General features: G+C 38.0%; 2 protein-coding genes across 2 annotated transcripts in view; one reads left to right on the top strand and one right to left on the bottom strand.

Moving 5' to 3' along the window:
- The window catches only part of cnksr1 (connector enhancer of kinase suppressor of Ras 1), a 45,422-nt gene extending 38,049 nt beyond the window's left edge, over positions 1 to 7,373 (top strand). Inside the window, exons 15-21 of the mRNA XM_060879040.1 lie at positions 1,382 to 1,455; positions 2,395 to 2,466; positions 3,791 to 3,864; positions 4,038 to 4,111; positions 4,490 to 4,607; positions 5,657 to 5,835; positions 6,053 to 7,373. Of these exons, the coding sequence (XP_060735023.1) occupies positions 1,382 to 1,455; positions 2,395 to 2,466; positions 3,791 to 3,864; positions 4,038 to 4,111; positions 4,490 to 4,607; positions 5,657 to 5,835; positions 6,053 to 6,403 (942 nt within the window). The 3' untranslated portion in view covers positions 6,404 to 7,373. The remainder of the gene's footprint in view (positions 1 to 1,381; positions 1,456 to 2,394; positions 2,467 to 3,790; positions 3,865 to 4,037; positions 4,112 to 4,489; positions 4,608 to 5,656; positions 5,836 to 6,052) is intronic.
- A 1,575-nt stretch (positions 7,374 to 8,948) lies between these two features.
- Positions 8,949 to 12,226, bottom strand: cldn23l (claudin 23-like). Its single transcript, XM_060879330.1, has 2 exons — positions 12,096 to 12,226; positions 8,949 to 11,950 (listed from the first exon to the last, which is right to left on the bottom strand). Exon 2 carries the CDS (start codon positions 11,868 to 11,870, stop codon positions 11,181 to 11,183), a length of 690 nt encoding a protein of 229 aa, XP_060735313.1. The 5' UTR covers positions 11,871 to 11,950; positions 12,096 to 12,226; the 3' UTR covers positions 8,949 to 11,180.
- Between the last annotated feature and the right edge of the window lie 3,657 nt (positions 12,227 to 15,883).

Raw genomic sequence — 15,883 nt, 5'->3', positions numbered from 1 at the left:
ACATGTACAGATACATCACACACATACATACATGTACAGATACATCACATATATGTATATACAATATACATGTACAGATACCACACACACACACTCACACACATGTACGTACAATATACATGTATAGATACTACACACACAAACATACAGTACATGTACAGATACATCACACACATACATACAAACATACATGTACAGATACATCACATACATGTATATACAATATAAATGTACAGATACTACACACACTCACACACACTCACACAAGTGTACATACAATATACATGTATAGATACTACACACACACAAACACACATACAAACATACATGTACAGATACATCACACACATACACACAAACATACATGTAAAAATACATCACACACATACATACAAACATACATGTACAGATACTACACACACACAAACACACACACAAACATACATGTACAGATACTACACACACACAAACACACACACAAACATACATGTACAGATACTACACACACACAAACACACACACAAACATACATGTACAGATACTACACACACACAAACACACACACAAACATACATGTACAGATACTACACACACACAAACACACACACAAACATACATGTACAGATACATCACACACATACATACAAACATACATGTACAGATACTACACACACTCACACACACTCACACACGTGTACATACAATATACATGTACAGATACTACACACACACAAACATACATGTACAGATACATCACACACATACATACAAACATACATGTACAGATACTACACACACTCACACACACTCACACACGTGTACATACAATATACATGTACAGATACTACACACACACAAACATACATGTACAGATACATCACACACATACACACAAACATACGTGTACAGATACATCACATACATGTATATACAATATACATGTACAGATACTACACACACTCACACACACTCACACATGTGTACGTACAATATACATGTACATATATTACACACACAAACACACATGTACATACAAACCTCACACAAACACACATTATATAGGATATATTGCATATTATATCTATAGTATACAATAGTATAGTACATGTGATATGTGGGGATGTGAAAGCTCAGTGTTTGAGGTGTTGGATTACTGACCAGAAGGCTGTGAGCTTGAATCCCAGGTCCACCAAGCTGCCACTGCTGGGCCCCTGAGCAAGGCCCTTAACTCTTACTTGCACAGTTGTATAAACTGAGATACAATGTAAGTCGCTTTGGATAAGGGCATCTGCGTAATGTTGTAAATGTACTATGGGGTTACACACAGAACCACTCCGTGTTTTGGTGTTTCTGAACTTTCAAATCTGACAAATCTTTACAGGAGGAGAAGGCAGTGGGGTTGGTGAAGATTGGCAGCTACAGCATCGAGAGCGCTGGAGAACACAAGAGGAAGTAGTAAGTCCTTCTCATTTCACACACACACACACACACACTGTAATACTAGGCTCTATTACAGGAACCATGGCAACCAGCATGTAGCTACAGAAGATAAAATACTTACTTCTCATCATATTACATATATGAATTAACTATAAAAGTCTTATTTATTTATTTATTTACTTACTTACTTTACACTGATTTTCATTATTAATCATGTTACGCCTGTTCCAGAAAGCTCCAGAGTGAGAACCTGTTTTTCATTTTAATCTGATTTTATTCATTCTTTTCATTTATTCTCATTTCATTCAGAATTCTTTTCATATATGAAGCTTTTATTTTGATTTATATATATTTAGATTTTCAAATAACATTTTTAGATTTTCACTGCGTATAGTGAGAGGTTTATTTGTATGTCTGTATGTCTGTGTTCTCTTGTGTACTTTGTGTTTCTTCTGTTTGCTTCGTGTACACAGGAGTCCAAATGTTCTACTGATTGATGAATTTAATTTAAGGACACACACAGACACACACAGACAAACACACACACACACACACATATATATATATGTGTGTGTGTGTGTGTGTGTGTGTGTGTGTGTGTGTGTGTGTATATACACACACATACAGGTACAGATACAACACACACATGCACATATAGATATATAGATAGATAGATAGATGGATAGATAGATAGATAGATAGATAGATAGATACATACATACATACATACATATATACAGGTACAGATACAACACGCACACACACACACATACATACATACACACATACAGGTACCAATACAACACACACACATATATACATACACGTAGCGATACAACACGCACACGTATAGATACCACACACATAGACATAAATAAATGTACAGATACAACACACACACACACGCTTCTGTTTTTAAATTTCAAGTCATTTGAATGATCTCTGTCTCTCCAGCGTGTTTAAAATGAGTCACCCACGCTTCCAGAATTTCTTCTTCGCCGCTGACAACGTTAGTGACATGAGCAAGTGAGTGTGATGCACATGAACAAAGACTAACACGAAAACACGCTCAGCACGTGGGTCTGTGTGGAGAGAGATTAGGGATATGGTATCTTAGTGGTTAAGGTGATGGACTACCAATCAAAAGGTTGTGAGATCAAATCCCAGGTTCACCAAGCTGCTACTGGTGGGCCCCTGAGCAAGGCCCTTAACCCTCAACTGCTCAGTTGTATAAAATGAGATAAAACTGGAAGTCACTATGGATAAGGGCGTCTGCCAAATGCGGTAAATGTTATGTAATGTAAAGATTAGAGTCATCCATGAGACGTTCGACAGATGTGTTTCTTTATTCTCAGATTCTTCTTCAACCTGAACTAATTACACCACAGCGCTGTCGAATGCTCGATTCTCATTGGTCAGAAAGTGTTGATTTATTTTCTGTTACAGCGAGGCTGATTAGACTGAAATCCGTAGTGAGGATTACAGTTTGTGTCCCAAACAGAACATCAGACCCAGACACACTGCGTTAAATCTTTCAGTGCTTCACAGAGCTGTTTGCGCTGCTTGTGTGCGAATGCAGCGGTTTATTAAAGTAAACATGAACGAATCAGAACAGCTCGCAGACAGACGCTTTAATCCATCCCTGATCCTCTCATCCTCTTCAGCTGAATCATATTACATCTGCTTGAAGATTCTACCACAGCAAATAAACACAGATTATATCCTAATTAAAATGTAACTGTTGAACAGCTTTGTTAAAGACTTTGATTTTTATTTACTGTAAACACAATCGTAACAATTGGGGATTTTTACACAGTCTCTAGAGTTTACACTGAATGGTTTACCTAACAAAGTGGACAGTGATAAGTGTATGATATTTAACTTTTAACATTTTCCTTTAGTTTTATTGAGAAGTATTTATTTGTTTGTTTGTTTGTTTAATTTTGTTTACAAAATAAATAAAAATAAATAAATTATAACTATTTATAAGTAAATAAAATAAATATTGTATGTATTTATTTATTTTAATTCATGTATTTAGTTTTATTTATCTATTTATTTATTTATTTATTTATTTATTTAATGAATGAATTCATTGAGTTGTTTCGTTATTTTAATTAATTTATTTATTTAGTTGAAATAATTAATTAGTTGTATTTTATTTTTTCTAAGAATGTTCTAATCAGAAAAGCTCATTTTATTCCCAACAACATTCGATGAGTTTCCTAGACAACCAAGCACACACATCTTGCAAACTGTTGTGTTGTTCAAATGTTTTTTTTTGTTTTTTTTTTTTTAAAAAAAGGTTTACTGCTTTAATACAGCGATTTGGTCTGATTTTGTGAAACAGGTGGATCAACTGTCTGATCACCGCCATCCAGAAATATAAGAAGTACCAAGAGAATCCGTCAGACACCGAGCCCGGTTTGTTGAATCAGATTTTTTTTTACTACAAGTAGTTTTACTAGAAGAAACATCATCAGCAGTTGTGTTTGTGTAGATATGATGATGGGTTTTAATAAGATGATAATGCTTGCTGATTGTTTTATTAAACTGTGTGTGTGTGTGTGTGTGTGTGTGTGTGTGTTTTTTGACAGAGTGCTACAGCGAGACCGAGTCGGAGGAGGACGGCGGCTCCCACTCACCACATCTAAAGAAAAAAACCACCACGGTGAGGAGAGAAACATGACACAGATGTGAATGAAAGAAAGACAGAAAGAAAGAATAAAAGAAAGGAGGAAATAAAGTCAGAAAAGGGAAAAGAATAAAAGAAAGGAGGAAAGAATAAAAGAAAGGAGGAAAGAATAAAAGAAAAGGAGGAAAGAAAGTCAGAAAGGAGAAGGAAAGAACGTCACAAAGGAAGAGGAAAGAAAGTCAGAAAGGAGGAAATAATAAAAGAAAGGAGAAAGGAAAAAAAATATAAAAAGGAAAGCTGGAAGTAAAGAAAAAATCAAAACGACAGACACATTTTTTTTGACGTTTATGTACGATTCTTGTGTGACATATGAAATGCATGCAGTGTTACATAGTTTCCTGTCTCTGCTGATAGAAGCTCCAGTCTAACACACTCCCTCGGTCTCTGGGCAAGAAAAACAAACAACTGGGAAGAAATGCAGTCACCACTTCACCAGTAGGGGGCAGTAAAGCTGCAGCTACACAACCACAAGGTGAGCTGAAACGCTTGAAACAGACACGTGTACACAGTGTATGCTCTCTGCTCTGTGTGGACCATTGTTTCTGAAATCACTTTTATTTATTTATTCATCAGAATCGAGTAAATCTCTTTTTTTTTAAATCTCTTTTTCTCGTTTTCCGCCGGTTAGCGTTATAGATAAACGCCTCCAGCTCTGACTGACTCTGTGCTTCTCAGTTCACATAAAGCAGACAGCTGATGACGCACTATTGAAAGACTGCAACGCACGCACGTAAAAGCAAAGTAAAAAAAAATCGCTCCTGGATCAAACTGATAAATAATTTTCTTTCCCATCGACGACACGTCCTGCATTTTAACTTAACTTTTTATTTTTGAAAGAAAAAATTATACTTATAGTTTTAGGGTGGCTGAGATCACAGACAGGGGGGCTGGAGCCACCCTAAAAAAAGGTCTAGAACCACCCCTGGTGGTTAATATGAAGCTCAGGTGAAAAAAGGCAAAACAACATTCATTCATTCATTCATCTTCTACCGCTTATCCGAACTACCTCGGGTCACGGGGAGCCTGTGCCTATCTCAGGTGTCATCGGGCATCAAGGCAGGATACACCCTGGACGGAGTGCCAACCCATCGCAGGGCACACACACACTCATTCACTCACACACACACACTACGGACAATTTTCCAGAGATGCCAATCAACCTACCATGCATGTCTTTGGACCGGGGGAGGAAACCGGAGTACCCGGAGGAAACCCCCGAGGCACGGGGAGAACATGCAAACTCCACACACACAAGGCGGAGGCGGGAATCGAACCCCCAACCCTGGAGGGGTGAGGCAAACGTGCTAACCACTAAGCCACCGTGCCCCCGGCAAAACAACAAATAAATTAAACTCGCATAAAACGCTGAGTTACACAATGCAGATCATCACGAATTAAAAATATTATTGATGGTTTGGAGGCAAAATATAGTAGAAATGTCATATTAATAGAATAATAGATTTGGTGTCATTGTGTATTTTTTCTCACGGTCCATGTTCCTGTTGTCTCTGTCACACTCAGGAACAGTAGATGAGATGGGCGAGCTGTTTAACAAGCTGAAGGAGGGAGGAGTGTCTCTGATTGGCCAGAAACAGCCCGTCACTCATGACCAACTCCGCAGGTCCTTCATCCGCCGAAACAAGAATCCTGTCATCAACGATAAGGTCCACACACTCCGTGCTCTTCAGAGCACGCTCAAGGTGACACACACTTACACACACACACACACACACACACACACACACATACTTTACTGATACTAATATTTCATATTTTATTGACTCATAAATTTTGGGACACAGCCAGCACTATTGTCACTACAAGATCCTCTTTATAGGAAATTGACCAATCGGATTTAAAGAATTCAGCAATGCTGTTATATGTGTGTAACACTATAAATGTGTTTCTGTCCTCCAGGCAAAGGAGGCGGAGTTACAGCTCATAGATAAGCTTCTGGAAGATTCCAGTCTGACGCCGCCGAAATTCCGCCAGTGGAAGCAGCACAATGAGGATCTGTACCAAGAAATCGAGAAAATCGCCAAAGAGAAAAAACAAACCCGTACAACCACACAAGCAAACACTGCCCCCACCGATGACGACGGAGCAGGTCGACTCAGCCTGAGTGACGGAGAGCAGCTAGTGGACGCTGAGTTGCCTAGTAATAAGTTCTCCACCCATGAATCTGATCAGGAACACTTAGCAGAGTGTACTGAGCCACGCTGTGAAAGAGCAGACAGCAGCTCCTCTGAAAATTACTTCTACATCTGAGCTGTTAAGTACCTGAGCCCGCCTACTTTAGAATTCTGACTAGTCACAGCCTCTTTTTAGGAACGGGGCGGGACCTGAGCTGGTCTGGAGAACATTTCCGTTTTCCAACCTTGTTCTTACAAGAAATGATCGATGTCAGTGTTGCTAAGCAACCTAGATGTTTTTTAAGCTAACTTTCTAGCTAGCTCCAAAGATGCGTAAGTAAATCAAATAATTATTAATTGCTTAACCCTCGTGTTTCCTTTGCTACTTTTCAGTAGTGTTACAGTTGTACAGTGTAGTTTATAACAACTGCTTAAGGTTAAACATCATCTCAATATGAATTTCCAAGTCTTCACATCAGCAGCCCAAGTCCAGAATGATCAGTATTAATTTGCTTATAGTACAGTTCACATCTCAAACTGCTGATCGGAACGAACGCATTGGTGTTAATCCACTGAAGACTCTGAGTGAAACACTGGATATACAGCTTTAGTCCAAAAAGGATTCAAAACAATAAACACCGAACCTGGAAGCAGACGGAGATGACCAAAATCCTTGACATCTGTGGTGATGTGGACAAATCTGTCAAACATGATCAGAGCTCTTATGTGAAACAGGAAGTTATTTTACTTTGTAAATAATCTGTGACAAATTTTACGTTATATAAAAATAGAACAAAGTGGCCTGTGCACATAACGGACATTGACAAGGCCTTTTATTTTTACAGGTCTGTTTGATAGCGATCGTTTTAAAGTTTTAATCTAATACCTGCTTTTACTGTACGTTTCATGTTTGTTCTGCACGTTGTTCATTTGTGCAATGACGGGGAGAAAAGGACGAGAATAAATGTAAATAATCTGCGAATCATTATACAGAACAAAATCTTCACGTATTGACTAATATTGTGAACACTTATACATGTGAAAGACTTTAAGGCGTCGTCCGTTTTATTGTAAATAAAATGTCTACGGTTTACAACAGCTAAAAATCTGGTTTTGTCTAATTGTACTTGAAGATTAAAGGGATGGAATGAATGTGGATAAAAATATCAGCTTATATGGGCACAGCAAGCTAATTGTCTTATAATTAATTGGCTTGCTGTGCCCAGATAATCTGATCAGAACAATATCACAGACCAAACAATTCACAGTTTCAAAAGTTCTGCTCAGTTCCTGGCTTTGATAACTGCTAGTCTTGATCTACACATCATTGTCAAAGCAGATCTTCAGCTGAGGTGAGGAAAAGCATCTGCACAACACGATGTAACCGGCACCGTGCTTCACAGGTCACATGGTTGTGCCAGGACGATGAGCAGTGTTGGGTTTCCAAAAAAATTGAAAGCTCAGTTTTAAAGTCATACCAACTTCAGATGTTACTGCAAATGTATATACTGTATATATTTTTTGCTTTCTTCCATAAAATGATTTTTTTTTTTAATCAAAGGCAGCATTCCTATTCATTTATTACAACTGTTTCCATACTAGGTGGGTTTTAAACCTCACATGGGTTTTTAAGTTGTCTTCATTTTGTTTCCATCCAAACCCCAGCAGCACGTGAATAAACTTTTCCAAAAGTGAGAAGTATTAATACTAAAATCAAGTACTGAAACCCAGCAAGCTTAGCTGAGTTTCCTGTAAATCTTGTGAATGAAGTATTTACAGAATGCAAGAATAAACCACAAACTTATTTATTTAGCAACATTACAAAATATATTTCAACACAATTAGGTGCAATTCATTAAAACGTCACTTTTTAACAGTAGAGAAATATACACAGGACCGACGAGACGTCACGTAGCTATGCGTTAAAGTTCTACACTCGCTTGCTGGCTTAAGGCAAAATATTACTTGGCTTCATGTGAATAACATCTAAATGCTTTCTGTCAATGCATGTGATGATTTTTACTCATAATAAAATCCTGTAGCTGTTATATGTATAAAGATGCAACATTAATGCAAACCTTGAATAAACATTGAATAAAAATACATTAATTATAGAAGAAGAAGAAAAAAAGTTCTACCAACTCTAAGTGAAATAAGAAATAAATACTGACTATAATTACACCACCAAGCAGCACAAATCATTTACAGTTCTTTAGCTGTTTTTGCTTCTGTTGGCCTGAGCAGAGGAGCAGTGAGCGTCATTCACACAAAAACAAACCATTTCATTAACACATGAACAGACACCCAGGTAGCTGCATTGTTTACACTGCATTCTTTACCCTTCTCACATCTATCATTAGTCCTATACACTCGCATGGCCAGAGCTGATTCCAGACCAGGGCTGGTGTATAAAGCTTTAGAAATACTAGACGGAGAGTATGGCAGATTGGTTATTTTTAATACGGCATTGTCACAAGTTATTATGTAGTAGCTACAACGTCTAAAGGCACAACCATGAATTGTGGAACAATTTGTATGTGGACACAAATATCTAACTTAGATGTCACCATCTCACTCATTTTGATATATATATATATATATATTATATATATATATATATATATATATATATATATATATATATATTATATATTATATAATATTTTATATATCCACAGGAAGCTAAGCAGAGATAGAGATGACTGATAATATTACACTTCAGTTTTAATATGATGCACAACATACTGGAGTTGTTAGTGTTGTAACTTGCTAATCAGTCCACATCACCTTAAAAAGATTTAATTGCACACAAAATAATTAACTTGAGGCCGATTATCCAATATGATGCAAATTGTTCCACATTTCCTGGCCGTGCTTTTAGACCTCTCTGACTCTTAATGCACCTGTGATAGGACACTCACATTTCTCAAATATATATGTATATACTGTATATATACACATATGTATATAACCACCACTGGCCCCAGAGTGACAGAACTAATAATGTGTGTGTCCTATCACAGGTAGATCGAGCGTCAGAGAGCCAAAGGAGCTACACTGGCTGTTTTCTTTGGGTGGGTTGGGTGATATAAGCTCTCAGTTACAGTACTTGCCATTTATAGATGTCTGTGAGCTCATGTATGAAGAAGATTGTAGATCACATGTTCCTCTGAGTCTGTTACACTGCTCCATGATACACAAATTTAAAAAAAAGTGTTAATAATCATTATTCTTCCCAGTTGGCATCTCTCTGACAATAAAGGAGAGCAGGCTGGAGGTGAGAATTAGCAAATGATCAAAAATGGTGGGGTAAAACTAGCTATGTATACTGGAGAAATTAGCATAAAGTGAGTAAGACATGAAGATCCAAGATCTACTGTTCATATTTAACAAAGTCAAAGTTAAAGATTCAATACAATTTAAAGCTAGATTTGATTTATAAAGTGCTTTCATAAATAGACATTGTCACAAAGCCACTGTATCTGCAATGAGCAAACCGGAGTCAATGGTGGCAAGAAATAAAGCCCTGAGATGATACAAAGAACCAGATGGATGAGACACCAGGTGACACCAGATAGTGAAAAGTGAAAACATAAATAATTCTGTCAAGCAGTTCAGTGTGTAATGGAAAGTTTTCCAGTGCAAGAATCAACATTTTCTTTTTCTTTTTTTTTTCCTTTTCCTTTTTTTCCTTACACAATTTATCCACTCTGTAATAAATGAGTCTTGAGCATAGATTTTTGTGCAAAAGAAGATAACTGATGTATTGGCTGTTAATTGTGTAAAAGAAAATAACAACAGCAGCTTGTTATGGGTTATGTTTGATTTGTGTATCCATAAATGCAAATGCAAATCAATTTATTTATAGATTCATTAATTGAATCTGTATACTGTATCTTTGTTTTCTGTCTTGTCGGGAAGTCACGACGACCTTCAATTCGGTTGTTATTGCATTATCTTGTTGTGTTGCCACTAATATTATATATCTAATTAAATCTGTGATCAATAGTACACCCTGACAAATGGGATCCTTTTAATAAGCTTGGCATCAGTCACCAGATCTAGTGCATCATGTCTAGGGTGGAAAATTGCTTGTTCCTTGAACATCTGCTTTGCTTCTTTATTTATTTCCACTTTAAAATAGTCTGTGAGTTGAGAGTACTTTTAAAATTGCCACATATTTTTAACCCTTTGCTCTTGTTTATATGACTATGTATATGAGTAGTTCCTGATTTGTGTGAATTTTATTTTCACACAAATCAGAGCTTTATACAGTACATACCAACTCTGACCCACTTTTTAAAAGTTATCTTCTGTGTTCTGATCGGGTGAATGGGATTAAAGCCTGAAAACCGACCTTTTAAAAGAGTTGTCTTAATTCTGTGCTTATACACCCAGCACCTTGAACTTAGCAAGCTCTGTCTACTTACATGTACCATGGGATCCTGACTCACTTTGTTGTATCTCATTTGGTTGTTTTGTGGTCATTAGTACTGTAAGTGTGTTATCCTGTTCAGGGTTTGGTGTGAACACTGAGCAAAGGGCGAGAGAATTCACCCGGAACGGGAGGCTGGTCCATCGTATACACATTCACACTCTCATTGGCACCAAGGGCAGTTTAGCATAACCAATCCCCATACGTACATGATTTTAGGATGTGGGTAGAAAACAGAGAATCAGGAGGAAATCCACATGACCTCAGAGGGAATATGCAGAACTCTACAAAGACAGTAACCTGATCTCAGCTTTAAACACTGGCCCTTGAGCTTTGAGACTGCAGCAGCCCAAGTAGTGGAGCCATAGCAGAGTAAATCAATTAAAGCAGTTGGTGTTATCCATGTACACGAAGTTCCAAGCAGTTACAGCAGTGTCAATGAGTCCTGATTGTCCTCTTTACTTGAAGAATTTTCTTTCTAGCAGGTGACCTCGTAAGCCTTCATCACAAACTCCCTCTGTACCTTTCTGGTGCGAAATGGGCATTGTGGTCGTCCAACCCCAAACAGCAGTGCCAGTCCTCCAAGCACCTGCACCCATGCGCCGACCCATCCGAAATACAGGGAACCTGCGGGGCGCAAAGTCAGACTGGGCAGCTTGTGCAAGTCAAGCCCTTGGAAGTCAGACATGTTTGATACAAGCTCCAGTGCCAGATTGGGCAAGTGATGAGTGTAGATGCTCAATGCTGCGAGGCTGAGCACACCCGCCATGGCTACCATCAATCCTCCAGCTCCTGCTACATTTCTGAGCGGCGTGTCCGTCCAACAGCGGGCACCTACGCTGGCAAGCACAATCCCAGAGCCACACAGGAACAGAGACGTGAGTACAAGTCCCCGAGTGGCACGGACATGTAAATCATGTTGGTATGCTCCAGATACAGGCCAGCATTCCCGCAATTCAGAGTGCACCACCTGCAGACAGCTCTCCCACAGTCCATCAGAGCGGAGCAGCAGGAGCTCGATGCCTCTGGCTTCACCTACACCAGTACCGACCCTCCCAAGACGAGCCTGGCCTTCCCGCCATTGAGGCGTGATGGCTGCCGTGAACACCAGCACCAGTCCCAGGGGAGCGAAGACAATGCCAGTCACTATAGAAGCTGGTGTGTGCATTGTGGGTAATGCCACAGCAACAAAGAAAACAGTTGAGCTTTTTTGGAGGTTTTCAGTTTTCAGTGAACGATTGTACAAGACTGAGAAACAAAAGGAATATTGAATAAAGATCAGAATCAGAATCGCATCTTCTCCATCTTTCAGAGCTATAAAGAAAAATCTAACACAAATAAATGAAATTATATGTAATGGATTTGAGATATCGTAAGTGAGACGATCACTCACACAGAGGAAGGGTTTCCGTGATCCAGACGTGCAAGAATCGTGTGTTTGATGAGAGCAAATCCAGTCATTGTGTGTCAGACTCCATCGGTTCCTCTCTCCGCCAAGCTCAAATACAGAATGGCTCCAAACATCACCGTTTCTCCTGGCAACCAGCAGACTGGAGGTGAATGTCTGTCTGTTGCTAAGAGACCGTAACCTAGGCGATCTCCTGGCTACGTGCTGCTTTACCCATTTACATTGGTCTCAATATGTTCAGCTACAAGTGTGTGTCCTTGCTGCTCGGGACTTTATTAGTTTGAAGAGTGTGTGTGTGCATGTATGTGTGTGTGTGTGTATGAAAGAGAGAGAGAGAGAGAGAGAGAGAGAGAGAGAGAGAGAGAGAGAGAGAGAGACATTAGAGCATCAGAGTTTCCAATATTGTCTTTCAAAATTCAGATGGCAAACACAAACACACACACACACACACACACACACACACACGTACACACGCAAACAAACGAGTAAGTCTTCTTTTAACCTCCTTGTTAAATTATTGTGTAAAAAATATATAGATGGAATTACTATTTGATATGATGTACACGTGTTTGTACACACCACATTTAACGATTTTTATTAAAAAAAACCCAAAAATACAGACAAAGACAAGGAGGTCAGGTGGAGACAGAATGACAGAATAGAAGATAAAGGCTAGGACAAAACAGAATTAATATCCATCTCTAATTCCACAGCTCTATCTGTGATTGAATCATTTAATTTTATTAAGCTTGGTTTGTAGACTGAGATTAAACTGGACTAAATTACATTCAGTCTCTCTTACAGTATCTGTAGGACTCAATAGGCCTCAAGTTCATTTGTCCATTTTGTAGAGTGATTTTTTAATAATAATAATAAAAAAAGCATGATTGTTTGTGTTGATGGTGTTTTGTTTTCTATGGTAGACTGGTACAGTATGATAGACACTATATGTCCAAAAGTACGTAGAAACCTGACTACGTTAACATCTGCTGTTATAATGTGCTCCAGTCTTCTGGGAAAGCTTTCCACTAAATGTTAGAGTGTTTCTGTGTGGATTTGTGTTCGTTCAGCTACGAGAACATTAGTGAGATCAGACAATGATGTAAGGTGAGAAGGTCTGGGGTTCAGTCAGTGTTCCAGTTCATCCCAAAGGTGTTCAGTGGGGTTGAGACAAAGTCAGGGCTCTGTTCAGGACACTCGTTCTTCCACTCCAACATTAACACACCATGTCGACATCGAGCTCTGGGTCTTTGTGCACATAAGTGTTGTCATGCTGGAACAGTGCTTGAGTCTCTTAGTTCCAATGAAGGGGAATTATAAAGCTACAGCATACAGACACTTTCTGTACAACTGTGTGCGTCAGTCTTTGTGGCAACAGTTTGAAAAAGAACCACATAGGGTGATAGTGTGATGGGCAGGTGTCCACATGCTTTTGATCATGTAGTGTATATTACAGAGCCCCTTACTGAAGTACTGACATAACTGTGTGGTAAAATGTGTGTCTTATGCAGATCTGTGAGTGTGAGGACAAGAATATCTGAAGAGTTCTGACTTTGTGGAAGACAGCTCTATGAGAAAAATGCTTGTGATCAAAATCTGCTGCTTAAAACAAACAAACAAACAAACAAACAAATAAATAGATAAATAAATAAATAAATAAATAAATAAATAACATTACATACACATACATATATAAAATAAATAAATGGGTGTGGCATATCATTTGTTTATTACATAGCTACATAATTGTGTCATTGGAAGGTCCTCAAAAAGATGGAAACTGTGTGTGTGTGTGTGTGTATATGAGAGAGAGATAGAGAAAGACAAAGACAAAGAGAGAGAGAGAGAGAGAGAGAGAGAGAGAGAGAGAGAGACTCATATTTACTCACTCACTCATCACTCATCTTCTACCGCTTATCCGAACTACCTCGGGTCACGGGGAGCCTGTGCCTATCTCAGGCGTCATCGGGCATCAAGGCAGGATACACCCTGGACGGAGTGCCAACCCATCACAGGACTCATATTTATAATGATGAAATGTTTTTCTTGAAAGTTTTGGTCTATTTACGTTTATATGTAAGGTGTGAAATATGAACATATACGATTAAGCAACAACAGAAAAGTTTCATAAAAAATAACGTGTGTGCGTGTGTGTCACAAAAATGTAATTATATCTGTGTGTGTGTGTGTGTGTGTGTGTCTTAGCACAAGCTGACAGCATGTCATTATAGTTTTGTGTCATTAGAGCCTTGTCACTGTTGATAAAGAAACATCTCAAACAAGGAGCCTTAAATAACAAACTAGGAAATACACACATCCATGATGCCATGGCAACACAGGAACAAACACGGATTAATACAGAGCTATGCTTTGTTTAATAAACCACACACACACACACACACACACACACACACACACACACACACACACACAGACAAACATTCCAGTCATCCTTCTTTCTCTTTCTCTCTTTTATCATGCAAGTGATTATCTATCTATCTATCTATCTATCTATCTATCTATCTATCTATCTATCTATCTATCTGTCTGTCTGTCTGTCTGTCTGTCTGTCTGTCTATTTATTTGCCAAATTATCCTTTTTTCCCCGAAATGTACGTTTCTAAGGCAGGTATTAAATTTGTCAAAACCAATTCCTATAATAATTACTTTGTAATTGGCTTCATATGACATTTAAACTCACATTTGTACATCTGAGGCCAACAGCTTTTGTTAAACAGAAATTTAACCAGCATTATATATCTCCACCATTGGAGGTCCAGCTGGTGGCTAAAAGAAGAAAACCATAACATCATCCCCATGTATAAAAGTCAGTGAACACACTGTACCATTTTGCTCACCCTGATGAACACACAGTGCGTGTTGAGTGACAAACGAAAAGTGTTTGCTTTTCCACTAGTTAAGTTCATTATTGCAGTTCATTTGCCGTAGACATGAACATGTTCTGTTCTGTTTAAGCTTTAATGTTATTTCAGATGGATGCAATTAAATTTTGTGTAAACATTAAATGAAGACTTTATTTATGTCAATTAAATTGTGTGTGTGTGTGTGTGTGTGTGTGTGTGTGTGTGTGTGTGTGTGTGTGTCTGTGTGTCTGTGTGTCTGTGTGTTTTAAAACTAACTGGTTCTGTTTTGTTCTGGACTCTTTCTGCAATATTTTTATGAATAGAACTAGATATAGCAAGAAATTTCAAGTAACACTGAATAATGATAATATTAAAAAAAAAATGTTTTTTTCTGTTCTCATAAGTATGAGCATTAAAAGTTTTTCTATGATCACTTTAACGTTACAGATGTGTCTAAAATCAGATAACATTAAAAACAAGTAATCATTTCTAATTAAAATAGTGAGTACACAAACACCTAAAAGACACTAAGCAGTGCACAGGCTTTATTATGTGTCTATAAGCACTACGTCAGGGGATTCGAAGTAGGTTTTGATAAATAACAGAGACTTTAGCGCCACAGCGCCATCTGGTGGCCAGTCTGTTACTCACCTTTTTTGTTATGAATATGTAATGTAATATTTTTGAAATATTCTCTCTGCTTAATATTCATAATACATTTATTAGAAACAACAGGCCAGTGAATATGATCAAAGAGGGAGGGGATGATAAATCTTTTAAAGCAAATGAAGATATAAAAAAGCCAGGTTCTCTTTAGAACACAAAATAATATAAATTACATAAAAAAAATATTATTAATATATTCCTGTCAGGACAATTTATCTCTCTTACAAACACACACACACACAC

The sequence above is a fragment of the Tachysurus vachellii genome, chromosome 10 (genome assembly GCF_030014155.1).
Source record: "Tachysurus vachellii isolate PV-2020 chromosome 10, HZAU_Pvac_v1, whole genome shotgun sequence".
Classification (NCBI taxonomy): domain Eukaryota; kingdom Metazoa; phylum Chordata; class Actinopteri; order Siluriformes; family Bagridae; genus Tachysurus; species Tachysurus vachellii.
Note: the sequence above shows the minus strand (reverse complement) of the source record. Positions and strands in the feature narration are given on the sequence as shown.